This window comes from Acromyrmex echinatior, chromosome 2, assembly GCF_024713525.1.
Source record: "Acromyrmex echinatior isolate Ae372 chromosome 2, ASM2471352v2, whole genome shotgun sequence".
NCBI lineage: Eukaryota > Metazoa > Arthropoda > Insecta > Hymenoptera > Formicidae > Acromyrmex > Acromyrmex echinatior.
Window position 1 is genome coordinate 6,002,519 of NC_141853.1, and position 19,874 is coordinate 6,022,392.

At 32.2% G+C, this 19,874-nt stretch overlaps 2 protein-coding genes across 3 annotated transcripts; both read left to right on the forward strand.

Moving 5' to 3' along the window:
- Positions 1 to 948: 948 nt before the first annotated feature.
- Positions 949 to 7,924, forward strand: Upf1 (Upf1 RNA helicase). The gene is made up of 5 exons (XM_011069794.2): positions 949 to 1,666; positions 2,507 to 2,784; positions 2,954 to 3,109; positions 3,241 to 3,834; positions 3,919 to 7,924. Exons 1-5 carry the CDS (start codon positions 1,478 to 1,480, stop codon positions 6,062 to 6,064), a joined length of 3,363 nt encoding a protein of 1,120 aa, XP_011068096.1. The 5' UTR covers positions 949 to 1,477; the 3' UTR covers positions 6,065 to 7,924.
- A 2,466-nt stretch (positions 7,925 to 10,390) lies between these two features.
- LOC105154332 (poly(A) RNA polymerase gld-2 homolog A) lies at positions 10,391 to 18,814 on the forward strand. 2 transcript variants are annotated; one of them, XM_087416939.1, is made up of 11 exons: positions 10,391 to 10,766; positions 12,576 to 13,658; positions 14,054 to 14,436; positions 14,812 to 14,990; positions 15,103 to 15,383; positions 15,702 to 15,870; positions 16,129 to 16,272; positions 16,371 to 16,499; positions 16,586 to 16,775; positions 16,846 to 16,961; positions 17,028 to 18,814. In XM_087416939.1, exons 2-11 carry the CDS (start codon positions 13,473 to 13,475, stop codon positions 17,213 to 17,215), a joined length of 1,965 nt encoding a protein of 654 aa, XP_087273065.1. In that variant the 5' UTR covers positions 10,391 to 10,766; positions 12,576 to 13,472; the 3' UTR covers positions 17,216 to 18,814. The 2 variants fall into 2 exon arrangements, with proteins under 2 accessions (XP_087273065.1, XP_087273066.1); XM_087416940.1 differs by lacking the exon at positions 10,391 to 10,766 and adding an exon at positions 10,774 to 11,089.
- Positions 18,815 to 19,874: the final 1,060 nt, after the last annotated feature.

The following is a 19,874-nucleotide window of genomic DNA, read 5'->3' on the forward strand; positions in this document are numbered from 1 at the left end:
TAGCTAGTTATAGGCAAAAAACTTGCTATCCTAAAAAAAATCTTGTCTAATCCGAAGATATAAAATAACAGATAAAAATAAGTATAAATGCATTTTATAAGAAATGAACAATTGATTTCTGAACAAAATTTCAAAATAACGTTAACTTTCTTTATAAAAAAAAGCCAAATGTTACAAAAAAACTCATTTTTTGTACATTAAAATTCAATTATTTCTGAAGCTTGACAATTTTTTGATGCATAAATAAAATCAGAAATTTAGGAATGACACGGATGATAAATCATGTATGTAATTAAAAATTTGACATTTCTGTAAATTAAATTAAAGAATTTCTCTACTTTAGCCAACAAATTAATAATTTATAAAAATCTTTTAATAAAGCTTTTAAATAATAAAAATAGTTTTTTATATAACTAATTTTTACATATATTATGATTTTTATTTATATTTTAACTTCCATGTTATTTCTTATTATTAAATATTCCCTTTCTCTTTCATAAATATAGACATCTCTCTCTTCAATGGAACATAGGCAACCGTAGGCATTACAATTTACATTTGATATATATTATAATTAGTACATCATGATTTTATACTTAAATGAGCGACGCGGCAAATTTCGAATTACGGCCCTTTATATATCTGTTCTTTTTACCTAAAGAGAGTTCTTGCACAGTTCATCTTTTCTCTTTTTCTTTCCAACGTAGAAAGAAAAAGAAGAAAGATAAAGTTCAGCTACAAAGAACAGATCATTATAGATATGGTGCTGATGACGCAGCTACTCCCATCTGTTCGACGACGACGCGTCCATTCAGTCCAATAGTTTTACCGACCGCACAATAATTCGAATCAACTCGGATCGCCATTGGTCGCTGTCCCATCCGCGTGTTCCCACTTTGCCTATATAAGATCGGCCCTAAGGGCCGTTTCCGCTTATTCGCTAGTGTTCGCTAGTGCTTCGTATACCAGTCGCCTGATCAGCTGATGACGTAACATACGACGAGCGTTTACGCGTGGAGAACGAAAATTGCGTGCGTCTGTTGTGCTCGGTGTTGGGTGCACGTCCGCGGTGTATGATCGCGAGCGGCGACGTAGGAGAGTGTAGGAGAGTCAAGTGAGGTGATTTCCCGTCGTCACTCATCATCGGTCGACCGTCGAGCGCCTGTTCCCCTCACACGCTTACTGCTCCGTCGTACGCGCGTACGCGTCGCACGCACCGTTCGCGACTCGCGTCTGTACGGGCCGCGTACTTTTGTCGCTCTCTGGAAGGCGTACGCATCGCGTAGTAGCAGCGCTCGATCCGCTAATTCTGTCCTCGCTGAGCGAGGGTGTGCAGAAATCGTGAAACACAAAGAGTGAGAGAGAAGGAGAGAGAAATAGGTAGAGTGAGAGTGTGAGAAAGAGGTATAGAGAGAGAGAGAGAGAGAGAAAGAGAAAGAGAAAAAGTGAGACGAGAAAGTGGATCTATCGTGTCAGGATGAGCGTCGACGCGTACGGTCCCAGCAGCCAGACCCTCACGTTCCTCGACACCGAGGAGACGGATCTGATCGGCGCGGACACTCAAGGCAGCGAGTTTGACTTCACCGACTTCACCCTGCCGTCGCCGAGTCAGACCCAGGCCTCGCAGCACGATGTCACCCAGACGCAGTCCAGTCAATCCATTCAGGTTGGTTTTACATCCATGCGTGTTTGATCTCGCGTGTGCGCGCGCGCGCTCATCTCTCATCGCTTTCCCGGCGAAAGTTGTCGTCAGTTCTCGCGGCTCGACAACCTCCCGGAGTTTGCCTCGGCCACGCGGCCTAACCTCTAACTATGTTCCGCCCCGTTCCTATCTTTCTGACCCCCGCGTCCTTTTCCCCCCTCCCACGTTTGCCTCGATAGCGGAATCCTCCGTTTGAAACTTCCGGCGGGCGTGACCTTGCTCGCCCGCTGGAGAAACGCGTGACGACACCATCCCCGTCTCCCTCGCTCCCAGCTGCGAGCGACGAGGTTAGGTGCGGTCACTCTCTTCAGCATTCCACGATGTTATGCAAGTCGCTTCCGCGGCTTCAAATGTAGCACGGATGACGGAATCCGAGCGGACGCTTAACACTGATGCGAGATAAGAAAAACATGACGATGTATTTAATCCTGATAAGAGAATTTCTCCAACTTAAAATAAATTCTTGATAAAGAAAACACATCTTGTTCCATATAGATAAAGAGAAAAACGCGTTAGTGTTTCTAGAAGGAGTTAGGCTTTTCCTTATTTTATTCTGCAGAAGTTCTTTTACTCACATGTCTCAAATAAACATTTTGTTTTTAATAACGTCTGCTTTATAAACTTTGCACTCTCTTTGACTCCATTTCATAAATCATAATGTATCATTTTATTTTTGTTACACCGAATGTTAAACTAGAGTAAAATTATCATATGTTTTACGGAATATAGCCTTTATGGATTTTGCTCCAATTTTAATTTATTCTGAAATATTTTCTAATGCTCCTGTAACACATTATCATTTAGGTTAATGGAACGAATGGTAGCTCGTCATTAGATTTGAAGATTTCTGGAGCAGCCCAGAGTCTTGCTGAATTGCAATTTGAAGAGGAGGAGGAGGAAGCATACTATAACCGTGATTTACCTGATCATGCATGTAAATACTGCGGTATCCATGAAGCATCCTGTGTGGTTATGTGCAACGTCTGCCGGAAATGGTTCTGCAATGGACGCGGCAATACGTCAGGGTCTCACATTATCAATCATCTTGTCCGTGCTAAACACAAGGAAGTCACTTTACACAGGTGGTCTATTATATTGATACAAAAGATTATAAAGACACATTAGAGAAATGCATAGAAAATATTTAAAGTATTTAGAATATATTCTTTATTCTGTTTTAATTATGAATTTTTTAATTTGTTATAACTGAATGTCACTTTTTAGTTATAAAAATCTATTGACTTGTTGCAGAGATGGCCCTCTTGGAGAGACTGTTTTGGAATGTTATTCTTGTGCTACAAGAAATGTTTTCGTATTGGGCTTTATTCCTGCTAAAGCTGATTCCGTAGTTGTATTGCTATGCCGCCAACCATGTGCGGCCCAGACTTCTTTGAAAGATATGAATTGGTAAGAATTAATTATCTCTATTTTAAGAAAACAAGATCTATATTTGTGCGGATATAGATGTAACACATCTAAAATATAATATACATATATTACATACAAATATATTTCAATTACTCTTTGAATATATTCAGGGATCAAGAACAATGGAAGCCTTTGATTGAAGATCGCAGCTTTTTGTCTTGGTTAGTGAAGTTCCCATCTGAACAAGAACAGTTGAGAGCTAGACAAATCTCTGCGCAACAGATTAATAAATTGGAGGAATTATGGCGAGACAATGTTGATGCTACTTTCCAAGATTTAGAAAAACCTGGAGTCGACGAGGAACCGCAACAGGTTCTATTACGCTACGAGGATGGATATCAGTATCAAAATATTTTTGGTCCACTTGTGAAATTGGAAGCCGATTACGATAAACGTTTGAAAGAATCTCAAACTCAAGAGAATATTGAAGTACGATGGGACGTAGGATTGAATAAGAAGACTATCGCGTACTTTATGCTGGCCAAAACGGATGGAGATATGAAATTGATGCATGGAGATGAACTGAGACTTCGTTATCTGGGAGAACTTCACAAGCCTTGGTCTGGTATTGGGCATGTAATTAAAATTCCTGACAATTACGGGGAGGAAGTCGGAATTGAACTGAAAAATAATTCTGGAGCACCAACGGAATGTATTAGTAACTTTGTCGTTGACTTTATTTGGAAGAGCACGAGTTTTGATCGGTAAGATATTGACAAAAATTGCAATATATCGATATTGTTTTTTATATAATTACATATTTTATAAATATTTTTATTTTATTGTAGAATGCAATCCGCGTTACGGAAATTTGCTGTGGATGATACATCTGTATCAGCTTACATATATCATAGATTATTAGGACACGAAGTAGAAGAAGTCCTGTTTCGTTGTCATCTCCCTAAACATTTTAGTGCACCGAATCTACCTGACTTAAATAGATCACAAGTGTATGCTGTGAAACATGCGATACAACGACCTTTATCTCTGATTCAAGGACCACCTGGAACAGGTAAAACCGTGACAAGCGCTACTATTGTATATCAATTGGTGAAACAGAATGGCGGCCCGGTTCTCGTATGCGCTCCTTCAAATACCGCCGTTGATCAATTGACCGAGAAAATACATAAATCAAATTTGAAAGTTGTACGATTGTGTGCCAAATCGCGAGAGGCCATCGATTCTCCAGTGAGTTTCCTTGCATTGCATAATCAAATAAAAAATATGGAGACAAACACAGAGTTGCAGAAATTACAACAACTGAAAGACGAAACGGGCGAATTGTCGAGCGTCGACGAGAAGCGGTATAGACTCTTGAAGAAAGCGGCGGAGAAAGAGCTTCTCGAAGCGGCCGATGTAATTTGTTGCACCTGCGTCGGCGCTGGTGACCCGAGATTGCACAGATTGAAATTTCATTCCATACTTATCGATGAGAGCATGCAGGCTACTGAGCCAGAGTGCATGGTACCAGTTGTTCTAGGAGCAAAACAATTAATCCTCGTTGGAGATCATTGCCAATTAGGCCCGGTAGTGATGTGCAAGAAAGCCGCTAGAGCCGGTTTATCTCAGTCTCTGTTTGAAAGATTGGTAGTGTTAGGAATTAGGCCATTCCGCTTAGAAGTACAATATCGTATGCATCCTGATCTTTCACGATTTCCATCTAATTTCTTCTATGAAGGGTCTCTGCAGAATGGCGTTTGTGCTGATGAAAGGAAGTTATTGAAAATTGACTTTCCTTGGCCTGCACCAGACAAACCGATGTTTTTCTACGTAACACAAGGTCAGGAAGAAATAGCTGGAAGTGGGACATCTTATTTAAATCGTACTGAAGCATCCAACGTGGAAAAGATAACGACGCGATTCTTACGTTGCGGTGTAAAACCGGAGCAGATTGGAGTGATAACTCCTTACGAAGGTCAACGAGCCTATCTCGTACAATATATGCAGTATCAAGGTTCTCTACACTCGAAATTATATCAAGAGATTGAAGTGGCGAGTGTAGACGCTTTTCAAGGACGAGAAAAGGACATTATAATAATGTCCTGTGTACGATCCAACGAACATCAGGGCATTGGATTCTTGAACGATCCCAGAAGATTGAACGTGGCATTGACTCGGGCAAAATATGGCATCATTATCGTAGGAAATCCCAAAGTGCTTTCGAAGCAACCGCTCTGGAATCACTTGCTTAGCTTTTACAAGGAGCAGAAGGTGTTGGTCGAAGGACCGTTGAATAATTTGAAGGAGTCCATGATACAATTCGCTAAGCCAAAGAAACTCGTGAACGCAGCCAATCCAGGCTCGCACTTTATGTCCACGTCGATGTATGATGCGCGCGAAGCCCTGATTCCCGGATCAGTGTACGATCGTTCTGGCACTCAAGTGAATGGCACGCAGAATCACAATCCGTACTACCAAAGAAACGTGCCGCTCGACATTTTCAGTCGTACTCATGATACTATCAGCTACATCAGCCCGGAACGGGCACAAGCAGCGATGAACAACATGCCCGTACCGGTTGGTATGTTTATGAATATGGCACACGTGCCGCCGCGTTTCTACAATCAGCATCAGCAAGCATTACAAGCACGCCAGAATCAAAGAAACCGACGTGGCGTCACTGCTTCAGCGAGGAATAAATCAGGTCCGCGTATGGGTAAATTGAGTCAAACCGAGCAAAACACACAACCGTACAGTCAACCGGGTTTGCCACTGACGCAAGGCACAACTCAAGGCATGTCCCAGCCTGGTTTCAGTCTCTCGCAACCTGGTCTCAGTCAGGCAGAACTTTCTCAGGACTCGTTCGCGGTCGGCGAATTTCAATCACAGATGGACGGCCTGTTATCGCAGGACTCGACTTACCAAGGCGACCGAAGTAGTTTTTATCAGTCGGGCCAGTCGCAAGCCGGAGGACAGTTCTCACAGCCCTACTGAGCCGAGACCTACCTACGGCTGAGCAACGCAATTGCCATGCCATGAAGGCTCGTTCGACCAATTCTTCTTCGACCAACAACCACAAATCACTAACTGCGCAAAACGGATCGACGGCTCGACGATCGAGTACGATATTATGCAGCATATGCTCATGTCCTCGACGTGAGATAAAGGGGAGTGAAAGGAGAACAAAGGTTCTGTAAGCTAATTCGCCGTTGGAGGATTCCACCGTGGACGCGGAAACACGCAAGGCTTATGTATTTACTGACTAGTAACAAGTGCAACGACAGCAGAGAAGGACATCCGTGTAGGCTGGAGAACGACAAACGACTTACTGTCAATCATCGTGACAAGCGCTTACTGTGAAAGGACCGTTTTATCGAGGATCCAATGATGAACTAGGAATGATGACACAAGGAAAAAAACGGGATATAGAATGGAAGTGTAGCACTTCACAATTTGACCGAATTTGACAGTGTCAACGTCACGCTCGGGTGAATCTACGGCGAGGGAATTCGTGAATGATCTTTTTAAGTAATCTTTAAGCTATAGAAGATCGAATCGCACCAAAACACGTTTCTTCCATCGTCAAGGATTTGACATTCGAACTAAATGGAAAAAGCATAGAGGAAATTAAAAAGGCATACACTTTGAATTCCTTTGTATCTACCATTATCTTGAACTGAGGAGTAGGTATACATGACCATACATACTTGTTACTCGAATGCGTGGGCGCACGTCACACATATTGAGAGTCGATATCGATTTCTCCGGCGGACTTTTGTCTATGGGAGTCGCCAATGTTGCATCATCGTCAGACAGTATGAAGCCAATGTTTCAACATTATCACGGAGATGGTACATCCTTTCTCAGAGGACCGGCACATTCGCCAGTCGTGAGAAATTCATCGGTGGTTTTGATCATGTTGATTAAGTTTTTTCCTTATTTTATATCTATTGCTTATTTTACCGCAGGGGTCAACAGAGCGCACGATTGAAAGGATTGCTTTCTTTTGGTGGATCCTTAGCGGATGGGCTAGTGGTCAGCGCGATCGAGAAACAGTATAGACGCACTGCTTACCAAAATATATTTGTTCTTTCTTTCGTGTATTGCGTTACATATCGTTCTTTAACCTTTTCGCAACGGCAAATGATAAATATTTGCGGTGTGACAAACGTTACTCTAATTTAAGAGTACTGTTCCGACGTTTCGGAATTGAAATGTATAATTTCTCATCGCGTTGGATATATTTACATATTATACAAATATAATCATGAATCGACGAGTAAGGAATTACTGAAATTTATTTAGGGATTTGACGACTCGAATTTTCTCTGTCTACATGGGAAAACATTTCCCAGCGAACTATGACGGTGGCTTCTCGTAGCGAAGGGGTTAATGCAAGAACGATAATTAATAAATTTAGGAAAAGCTCTTGATTTGTATTTCTTGGATATGGCACTTGCCATATTGCAAAAATCCTACATGACTATACATTATTGTGTGTTTCAGACATTACCATTATCCGTAATGGTACAAGTAACTCGTCACCATTCGAAATATTTCACTTATAAGTATGTATAGAATGTGAATTCTATACAATTTTATTCGGATCTCTCACTTTTATTTTGCTTCCGAATCTCTGTCTCCAATTGTATAGTCTGTCTGTACTGGCTTCTGGCGGTAATATAAATTCATTATATTGCAATAGATTAAGTAATAATGTAACATGCATTATACAACACTAAATTGTTTTATTTCTTTTGTCCGACCAACAGCGCACCGCTAATATTATAGCAGATTATAATACTGAAATTTATTGTGAAATCTTATGGAAAAATAAATTTGGTTTGAAAGCAATGTGCTGTCGCTTTCTTTCTCTTATCCTATAAATATTGTTTTTATAAATAGTAAGTACGTATGAATATATATGTATAAATATTTAATTTTCTTGGTAAGGGAATTAATCGAAGATTTTAATACATAATCCTCGTAATTTTAAAGTTTATGCAGCAACGATATCTATGTTATTTGTATTAATATTGTAGATTATTAAAATATGAAATCGTTTGTACATTTTGTACCAAATGAAGATTATAACTTTTTTTGAGGTATAATTTATATTTTATAATTAATAACACCTTTGAAATCTTTTAAAAGAAGAGTATGAAAAATAGAATGGAGAACAAGTTATAGCGTTCTAATTTTTGCATATACAAATTTGAAATTATAATATATAAGATTTAAGATAAATTAAAAAAATTTATTGTGTAATTCCTTGTTTTGTTCTTAATTATAATATAAAAAACTTAATTTAAAGAATATACTATACTTTATATATTCCTTTAAATCTTAAGATTATTTGAGATTCCAGTTTAAAAAAGTTTAGATTAAATTAAATTTTAAAATTATTTTAATATTGCGTTGCGATATACAGGAACGTAGATTTCGTAATTTTTTTAATATACGATGTTTTACTATTTAATATACAACGTACAGGATGCGTCGATGAACAATTAATTATTTATATTTTTAACACTAGAACATTTATAAAAAAAGAATTTTGAAGAAATGAAGTTTATTTGTGTATAAAAAGAACAAATATTGATTTGTTTTTCGAAATTCTTGAGATTTAGTTCCCAGAATTTTCTTAAAATCTTTAATCGCTAGAATCTTAATTGATGCATTTATTTTTTAAAATTGGCTTAAAATTGTTTTATGAAAAATCTGTGAGAAAAAATTTAATTGATTTTTAATCAATTACAGAATATTTCAATATCTCTTCTATGAAAAACTTGAAAGAGGATTTATAAGTACAAAAAAAAAGTAAAATGAATAATAATAAACATGCAATGAATATAAGAATCGATGAATATAAGATCGATTTTAGAAGGAAGATATAGCATTAAGATATTTTAGAGGGAAGATATAACATTAAATAGAGAAAAGAGAGAGATAAGATAAGAAACCGATCAGACATATTTTCAATATTTCTTAAAAAGGCTCTTCACCACAGCTGTGAGTGACGCAACGTAAATTGTTATTTCATTACGCTTTTTGTAAAAGAAATTGAGTTGCTTCATTGAGTTGCTATCGGGTACGAAAAGCTGCTGATGTTAATAGAAAAACTGTGGCATAATCAGAATCAAAGAAAAAAATTATAAAAGTAAAGTAATTTCATGCGTTTATTACATAATGTAATAAATATTAATTTATTAATATCAAGTGATATTTATACTCCAATCTTGTTATTAATAAGTTAATTATTAATTGCGAGTTTGATATGAGAAGCTGTACGATTTCATTAGCTAAATGTTATCTATAATTCGCCTAAGAACAAACTAAGACGATCTTAAATATAAAATTGGATGAATGCTCCCTTTTAGATTTATCATCTTCTACGTTGGAAATTATAAACGATTTATATGATTATAAATAATTTCCTACATTCGTCGGATCATTTGGAAAAATCGGAGAAATTTGGAGATTTTTAGAATCAATAAATTATTTATGTTTTTTATTATTATTAATATATTAAATATTAAATTAAGTTTACGTATTATAATTAATATCATTAATATATGTAGTTTGGAATATAATTTCTATATGTAATGTATTCTACAAATTATTCATAATACATATTTATTGAATTATTATTTACATACTATACATTATTTACATACTATACATATTTTAATATGTTTATAATAGTTTGTATAATTTTGTGTTTATTGAAATATTAGTAAAAATATTTTCTTGTTTTCCTTTATCTCTATATTAAGTTTTGATTCTTACAGTAAGTCGACTGCAATTAACGCAATAAAGTAATAAATTCATTTATTTTATTAGAATAAAATAATTTGTTTCCATTTATAAATTTTGATATTTACTTCGTAAAAGAAATGATCATTTTGTTTCGTTTTCCATAAGGAATTCAACAATATATTCTATATTATAATATACATAATTTATTATTGTCTATTAGAATCTTTGTTTTATTACACATATTATATGCAAGCATTTCCAACATAACCATCGTAAATCAAATCTCGAATCCTTACATGGATTGAATTACAGTTTTCTAGTATTCCTACAATAACAATATAATAATAATAGTAAATAATAATAGAATATAAATAATGATAATGTAATAATAACATATAATTAATAATAATAAATAATAATTAACAATACAATAGTAATAACGGTAATAAAACAATAATAGAGTTTTTAGAAAAATTATTATAAAAACTCTACATTTCTTTCTCTACACTATGCACGCTATTGTATTTGTACTTCGTGCCCGATACATCACACTGCCGCCAGTTCCCTCTTGTGGTCGAGTCATTAAGCACGCGAATTGAGGGACCGTCCATTTCTCCGAAGATTTGAAAATTTAAACGTCTAACGAGATTTGTTGGTGTGACGATTGCGTTGGTAGCCACGGACACGGGTGTGCGTGGTGTGTATCAGCGGAGATACTCATCGTCGCTGAGACACACGCTTTTTGGGAGAATTCGGCCGTCAGATTGAGAAATCGAGCGACGGCGATCACGATAAGCAATCCTCCAATTGTGTCTCCAATCGCGTTTCGAACGCGCCGTACAATCGGTAGCGCGTTCCGGAGGTGGAAGGTAGTTCTCCCGCAAATTTCCCAAGTTCGTCTGAAGGCAGATTAGGGCAACATGGCTACCACGGTCAGGTATCGGTATTCCCTTCCTTGTTCCACGTTTTCACATTCGTTCTCGTCCCTGCGATCTCATTTTCATTTTCTTGATCTCATGTCACTCTCGTGATCCTCTCCTGTGTTGTAATTGTATTGTCGAAATCGGAAAATATTTCGTGTCATCTGTGTACTTTATTTGTATATAGCGCGGCGGCACATTCCGTGTAGGTACACATGTGTTTACTTGAACAGGTAGTTTCTAAAGGAATGTGCGTGTTCTCGACGAGGATATTCATGCGAGTGTACCACCCGTTTTCGACGTTTTGATCGCCACGTAGTTTCTTTGTAAATAGATTTCTGTAAGAAATGGACACTAGATAGTACTTGTCTGCAATTTCTGTAAATCGTAAAAGGGTGCTTTCCATTTGATGACACAAATCGACATAAGTGTTGTTTTATCTTTGTCATTCTCTGAATATCAAGAAAGATACTCAAAAGCTAGCGAAAAAATGTTCGTCGTTTATCCCTTCTCTGGTCTCTTTTAAAATTTGCACGTTTCACGTATTTCATATGTAGAAACCAAATTCGCTCGAAAAAAATTATCCCTTTCGTTTTATGCCTGTTTCTATCAATGTAGATTAACTTTCTCGGTTTAATTTACTGTTAATCTTTTTCTAATCCTAAAAATTGGAAAAAGAAGTAAGGAATTGAACTCGATTAAAGTTAATTTTATATTGATAAAATTTAATATTAGTGATTTTTTTTTACATAAAATGTTGGTTTACAAACATGGTGTTTTATAAAAAAAATAAGTTCTATACAAAAAAAAGATCTATATAAACACGCGTTGTATATATTGATTTAAAAAAAAAAAGTTTTATAAATGAAAATACATTCATAATAAAGAATACCAGACGAGAGCAAATTTTTTTCGAGCAGATTCTTTTTTTATGATATTATATATTTTCGAAATGCATAAAATATATGAGTTTTAAAAAAATTGGAAAGGAAATATATTTATGATGAACATTTATCAAAAGTTATTTTTAATCTTGTATGATGCAGGAGTCTTTAAATTTTACAAATTCTAAAATCTATGTATATTCGTAGTTATACAAATTGATAGTATTTGTAATATTCTTTAAAAGATTTTATGTATATTACAATTAAAATAAATTATAGTTATTAACTTTTGTATTTATTTATATGCATGTTCTGGAGAGAAACTTAGAATTTAAATCGTATTTGTTCAAAATTATTTCAAATGTTTATTATAACAATTTTAAGTTTTACTCCTAGAGCTGTGTATATCTGTAGTGTATTAGTTATATTTGTAACATTTAGAAAATTTAAAATATATGTATATGATTAGAATAAATTTTGATTATTAACTTTTATATTTATTTATATGTGTATGTCCTGTAAGAAGAGATCTAACATCCCATAATATATAATATTATATTTCCTACGAATATGTTTTAGGTCTGTCTCTATTTTCTAACAAATTACTAACATCCTTCATTTTGCTAATTTATAATAAAAATATAAAATAATATTACATGCAGTAAAACATGCATGAAATAATATTAGTACATTTTAATTCTGTCTCTAATATTCTGTAACAAATTACTAACATCCTATATTTTGCATTATAATAAAAGGTAATATAAAATAATATGTATTACATGTGCACATAAAGCTTATGCATAAATTAATATATTAATATATTCCTGAAAATTCTTACAATTTATATCTTCTGAAGTAATTTATTAATTAATAAGTTCCTACACAATAATTATTTTAAAAAGTATTATAAAAAGACTTGTAATACTGTTTTTCTTTCAGGAGATTGTGACACAACAAGTAAATTGTATGTTATGTATTGTCAAAAATTCTGAAAGAAAGAGAGAGAGAGAGAGAGAGAGAGAGGGAGGGAGAGAGAGAAAGAGAGAGAGAAGAGAGACAGAACAAGAGAGATAAATGGAATAAAGACATATTAAATCTCATATGACGAAAATGTTTGGAAATTAAGCTTCGGAAGCATCTTGAACAGGCAAAGTTGTATATATAATATTATTATAAGTAATACAATGTTTTGAGGCTAGAAAATTTAATAGTAATCTATTAAAAATATACACAGACTGTTTTGTTTACCTTATATATGCATTTTTCTTTAATGCAATGCTATTATATTATATTTGTGTGAAATTATTATTCGTTAAGTACAGTTATTAATTTACATTACAATTTATTTTTACAGCTCTGTATATTTCACATGCATACATATTTATAAATTCCATGACAAGAGATAGACAGAGTGAATTATAGTATCTCATTATTTCTAAATTCCTAATTGTTATACAGTTTTGTCTCTTTACGTTACAGCTGATTATATATATATCTATTGTGTTAAATTTTAGATTTAACATAGTAAGATCGCAAAAGATACAACATAATATCTTGCAAAACTACATTAAAAAAATAAAATATACATATAAAAGAAAAAAAAAAGAAAGAAAAAATAAGAAGCTTGAAGCTTTTCTAAGTGTACGTGTGTACATTCATTTGATGAAATACCAATTATTGCAAGATACGTTTAATAATAATAATAACATTGTGTGCTTTATTGATTGCCTTATTGATTACAAATATTTATGAGTGCTATTAAGTGCAATATATTGATACATTAAGAATTAAAACAATCCAAAAAGGAGATCTAATATCTTGTATACTTATTTGACTATGTATCATACTGTATATCCATCACAAATGATGGTACAAATAATGGGAGGACACCAAACAAGTGGACAATGTCCACCAGCACAAAGTCATACTCTGCATATTAATGGTGTAAATGCGTTGCATCAATCTGATTTCCCTCAATATGGTCCGAATATCTCTGGACACAACAGGCATCGTACGATACAGGTTTATGTTAAATCTTTTAAATTTAATTCAAATTATACATACTATGTATTATATGTTCTACCGTATAATTAAATTATATGTGTTAGTATCATTTATTGCAATCCTTCGTTTATCAATGGAAGAGTTGTTGTAAATGTAGCCAATAAGAATTTATTTACGAGTTACATAAAAATGTAATTATCTATATCATTTAGAGAGAGAAATTTAAATTTACATATATGATAATATATTCAAACATTTTTAAACAAATTTTATCAAGTTTATGAATTTTAATAATATGCATTAATATTAAATTGTTATACAATATGACAGAATTTGTTTTCATTTATGAATGTGTCTTGTGTTATATTCATATAATATTTCTTTGTTGGAATACACAAATAATATTCTTACAGACAGGATCTCCACTGGATTTATTACAATTAATAGGTGTCGATGTACCATCATTACGACGTATAGAATACATACAGTCAAACAATAATTCATCTTCTATAAATTGGGAAAGACGCATAAATACATCCAACAACTCATCAATTATACCATTCTCAAATTATAATTTCAAGCCTACAAATACTAATTCGACAAAGAAACCAAGCTGGAATAACAGAAATAGCAGACGATGTTCATATAGGAATTTCTCAAAATACGAGGCATATAATAGCGATAGTGGGTTTAGTTCTCGTTCACCAACTCCAAATAAACATTACATTGACAATAGTTTAACAGAGTCTTCAGACGAACGAGATTCTACGAGTTCAGTAAGAGGACAGTGGCTAAAGTAATTATTATACACATTTTCAAAATTATCTGTTACTGCCAGATTTCCAAACATATTGTTTTTTTCTTTTAAATAAAATCTATATTAAGTACATATCGCAGAGAAAATAAAATAGAAGGAAAAAGAGTAAGTGAAATTTGGCAAATGAAATAGAAAAAAACAATAAAACAAACTAATAGCAAAATTAGAAAAAAGGATAAGAAAGTGTAATATCTTTGTAATTTCAAGAAAAACATTAAATATAAAAAAAAAATACACAATACACGCGTGTACAAATATATATACATATATATATATATATATATATACATACACAACATATATATTTACATATGTAACTAAATCATTAATCATTAATTAAAATTAAATTTTTAGCAAAAAGCATCATAAAGTAAATCCAGATAATAGAGCATATAATAATACAGTAGATGGCTTAATTTCAAGTGCCTCTGCACATCAGTTTTATCCACCTCAACGGGCCAACAGTAGTTACGGTACTTCCACTCCGAGATCATATGTACAAAATTATCAGAACAGAAGAAGATATTTATCAGGCAAACCTTTTTTTTCTATCTAATAACATACAGTAATATACTAGGATCTAAAATTGTAAAATGCATACGTTAGAAAGTAATTTACTTCAAATTAACTAGGATTCGTTTCTAGGCAAGAACGAAAATACATCTTCACAAAGATTTCCGCGAAATCGTAAATATTCTGAAATATCGAATTATGATATGTTTCCCGGATGTATTGCAGCCCCTGATAGGTTTCTTGCTAGATCTCATTTAGTACAAGTAACTTCTGTACCAAACAATCTTGTTACTGGATCATCATGGGATGATCTATCCGAACAAATTTGGCGTAAATTTATTGCGCATCAACAAACCGAAACTACTTATAGAAAGAAAATGATGCTATGGAAACATCTTAACACATACATGAAGGTAAAATATAAGAAAGGGAAAGATAAATAAGATTTGAATTCCTATACTGTAACTCTCAACAATAATGTTGTCATTACATTTTTATTATGTCTCTCTTACCACATTTAAAACTTATACAACGACAATGTAACGACACCGACACTGTCGTTAAGAGATACTGAATAAGGCCTTAATATAGTAAAATAAAATATTGCTAAGATATCTTTAAAATAAAAACAAGATATCTTTAATTTCAAAATAGCATACTAATATTTACTATTTATATTTTTACACGTGTATTTTTTTACTTACATGTGTATTAAAAAATAATTCTTTTAGACTTTATATCCAAACTGTAGTGTATTTGTGGTTGGTTCAACAATGAATGGATTTGGTTCAAATGATAGCGACGTTGATGTGTGTCTTTTAATGAAACACACAGAACTGGATGTAAGATGTATAGCTATAGAACATTTATTAGAAGTGCTAAAGCACCTTAAACAAAGTAGTATGTAAAAATTTATAAATATATAACCCAGTAAATACCAATTAACAGTAATAAAATATCAATGTTATAATTTCCCACTCAACAATATAAGCGCAATATAACACATGTGTTATATTCCATTTATATTATTGAGTGAGAAATTATGTTAATGTTACATTGATGTTATATTATTGTTAATTGATATTTACTGAGTAAGTTCGTAAAAATTTAATGTATTTATTTGCAATAGTTTAATAATAAATAACTCTTTGTATCCAGATTTCGTCGAACAACTCGAAATTATACATGCAAAAGTACCTATTATCACATTCTTTGATGTAGTACGAAAATTTAAAATCGATATGAATTTTAACAATTCTGTTGGCGTCAAAAACACACATCTACTATATTGTTATTCCAAACGTAAGTTCGATAAATAACTTTTGTACTTTTAAAATAAATATGTACTTATGTATTGAAACAAATATTTTAATCATTATTTGTATAAATATTTTTTACAGTTGATTGGAGAGTAAAACCATTAGCGCTTGTTGTTAAACTTTGGGCTCAATGGCATAATATTAATAACCCAAAGTGTAGGACACTGTCCAGTTACTCTTTAGTCCTTATGGTTATACATTTCTTACAATGTATGCATGCTACAATTTTTCTTACTGTTTTTTTTGTAGCCCATTCTATTCGTAATTGAAATAGAACGTAAGTGTTGTTTTTATAGGTGGTACCAATCCTCCTGTTCTTCCGTGCTTGCATTCAATGTTTGCAAACAAATTTAAGTCGGACGCAGATATTTATAATATCAATATTCATGAGGATTTGAATATTCCATCATCCAATCATTTACCTGAGAACCATCAGTCTTTAGGGGAATTATTGTTTGAATTTTTTAAATATTATGTTGAATTTGAGTAAGTAATTTCGAACGGTATGTAATATTACAATATAAGTGGTGATATTTAATTTGTATTATTAAATTAGCTTCAGCCAATACGCGATATCCGTACGTTTAGCAAGCAAAATACCGAAAGAGGAATGTCGTATGGTACAATCATCTAAAAATGATCCTTATCAATGGAAATATCTGTGTATTGAAGGTAATAGAATGTTCTTCACATAAGTATTACTTTTCATTATACTTATCTACTATTGCAATATTATAGAACCATTTGACTTGACTAACACAGCTAGATCAGTCTATGATCCGGACATGTTCTCTAAAATTATATTCATATTAAATATTACATATACAAGACTGAAGCGAAGATATAGTTTAAATGATGTGTTTGGCGAGATACATCTAATGATGATTGGTACTGATTGGGGGCTAACGATAAGTGACGAAGAATGATAAGATCGTCTTGTGTGACATGTTTACCTTGTGATACTGAGCTTTATTTTTAAATAATTTATATTATTTGTGCAAGGTACAAATGTGTCCTCCGTTTAAAATCCTATTTTTCCTTTTTGGAGGATTAAAATCACAAGTACATTATCAGGATGTTACATATATAGTTAATAATACGTATGTAATTTATTACTAACTGTACATGTAACACCCCGAAAGAAATGTTGCTATCTGCATTTATTAACATGCAAAAAAAGTATTTTACTCTGATATAAAAGATTGGATACACAGATATATCATTCTTATCCAAACTTTAACATTACGATGTGTGCAATAAAGTTTATTATTTATATTAAAATCAATTAGGCTTGTTTAGATTGAAAGATTTCTCTAAATCTTTAATGAGATAATTGTAACGCATTATATGAAAAACTTATACAACATAATATACTGCAGGATATTATTTTAATATCAGATGTTCATTTTTGGTGGCATGATTAGCAATCTATTTGAGATATTTTTGATTAACAATATGTTGATGGTCTTTTTTGCATTTTATAACTATTTTTTAAAGTTATAAACGAAATTTCAATATTCTTCACTACCTTTTAATATCTTTATCTTTATATATTTAATAAGTGGATTGTGATGCGTGAAAGTTCACAACACTACTTGCTAAACACTTTATTATAGTAGAAATTATGTTAATGATAATTACGATAGCCGAGATTTCGCATATATTGATATTAGACGTAAAACTTGAGCACGACGTAAAAAGCAGTTATTAATAGTACCAATGTTTTCATTGAAAAATCACATTGAATGATTTCTTTATAATAATAATTATTATACTGTAATCGTGTAGCTATTTAATTATTTAATTGCGAAGCATTATCTAATTAAAGATTTGGAGAGATCTAAACAAGCCTAACTGATTGTAACTTTAATATAAGTCAGAAACTTTAGTGCATATATCGCGATATTAAAGTTTAGAGACAAATGATATTAGTACATTTGATCTTTAATATCAAAATTGAATATTTTTTTGCATTATAATCAATTTTTTTTATAGATAATTAAATAGTTACACGATTACAGTATAATAATTACTAAGTAATGGTTGTATTGAAATTATTTAATACAATTTTCTCCAATGTATATTACTCACTATCTCACACACAATAAGTTTTTCATTTAATATCAATGAATATAAAATATAAAATGTTTTTTTTTATATGCGGCTATCGTAGTTACTGTTAACATGAGCTTATGTCGTGATATTATGGAGTCTTTATTAAGTATATGAAAAAGAGGAAATTAAAACATAGTAAAGAATAATGAAATTTCGTTTGTAACGTTAAGAAATGATTATTAGATACAAAAAATAATTATTAGCATAGTCTTTATTAAAAATGTTTGAAACTATAAATATGCATCTGATATTAAAATAATATCCTGCGATTACATATAAAAATAAAAAAGGAGGAAGTAGTATACTTAGTTGCTATTTCTAAAAAAAAAATATATATGAGCGTAGAATTATGGAAAATATAAACTTTTAATATTGTCATTTGCAAAATATTAAAAAGAAAAAAAGATAAAGGCTTATTAAAAATAAAAAAAAATGTTGAAAATTCGAAACGAATTAATTATTTACGTTTTTAATATTGTTCAGATATAAAGTCAATGTATGACTAGTGTAGCGGTTAACAAGACTGTGTTTCTTTTAAAAGGATTAAAAAATTTTCTAAATTCCAGTAACTATCCTAAAATTTATAATATATTTTTGTCAGTAGAATGATTTATAACTTACATTAATTTTGATATAAATCGACAATATATACATAAAACTAGAGTGAAGATTTCTAATTTGTTGAAAATCGAAAAGCTACAAGAATATTTTTCGATATAAATAAACATATAATCTTTATTTCTCAGCAAAGTGCTTTTTCGCAAATATTCTTTCATAGATATTTATTTCTTTTTTCATCATTTAATAGTTGCGCCATTTATTAATAGTTGCAATTACATATTACACAATTATGTGTTCCTGAATTGACCATTCAAATTATCAATTTCATTAAAAGACATCTCGTAAGTATATTCAAGTTAAAATTACTTCGTGTAATCATTAATCGGAAACAAGTAACATTTAATTACATCGAAAGGTGTTAAATTTTCATTTATAAAATTATTTCTTCAATAATCCTTACTAGAAGAAACACTCAAGCTTGATACTACTTTTTTTTTGATTTGCCGAAGGGGGATATACTATTTCCATTCTTTTATTAATACAATTTTCTACTGATTAATCTCCAAAAAATACGGAATACTGTACATGGTGTTCTTGAAATAATATGTGAAAAATAAAATTGTATTTGTAGTCTAACAAGTAAATTGCTATCGCGATTATATACTTCAACTTCAAATCTACATGAATGAAATATAAATACATAACATCTATTAATTTGCAAGATAAATGTGAGATATAAAGTAGTATACATATATTTTTCTTCATGTGTATGTGATTTGTAATATTCCTCTGGCTAATGAAAAGACTGATATCTTAATTTTGATGTGATATTCGACTATATATACCTTTCTGTAATATATTACATTATCATCCTATCTAATACTTTTTTAAGTGCCTAATTTAACTTTT

Coding starts and splice junctions, on each gene's coding strand:
- Upf1 (XM_011069794.2), top strand. CDS start 1,478: ATGAGCGTCGACGCGTACGGTCCCAGCAGCCAGACCCTCACGTTCCTC. Junction 3,110..3,240: donor TCTTTGAAAGATATGAATTG/GTAAGAATTAAT, acceptor GAATATATTCAG/GGATCAAGAACAATGGAAGC. Junction 3,835..3,918: donor AAGAGCACGAGTTTTGATCG/GTAAGATATTGA, acceptor ATTTTATTGTAG/AATGCAATCCGCGTTACGGA.
- LOC105154332 (XM_087416939.1), top strand. CDS start 13,473: ATGTATCATACTGTATATCCATCACAAATGATGGTACAAATAATGGGA. Junction 13,659..14,053: donor ACAGGCATCGTACGATACAG/GTTTATGTTAAA, acceptor ATATTCTTACAG/ACAGGATCTCCACTGGATTT. Junction 14,991..15,102: donor CAGAAGAAGATATTTATCAG/GCAAACCTTTTT, acceptor ATTCGTTTCTAG/GCAAGAACGAAAATACATCT.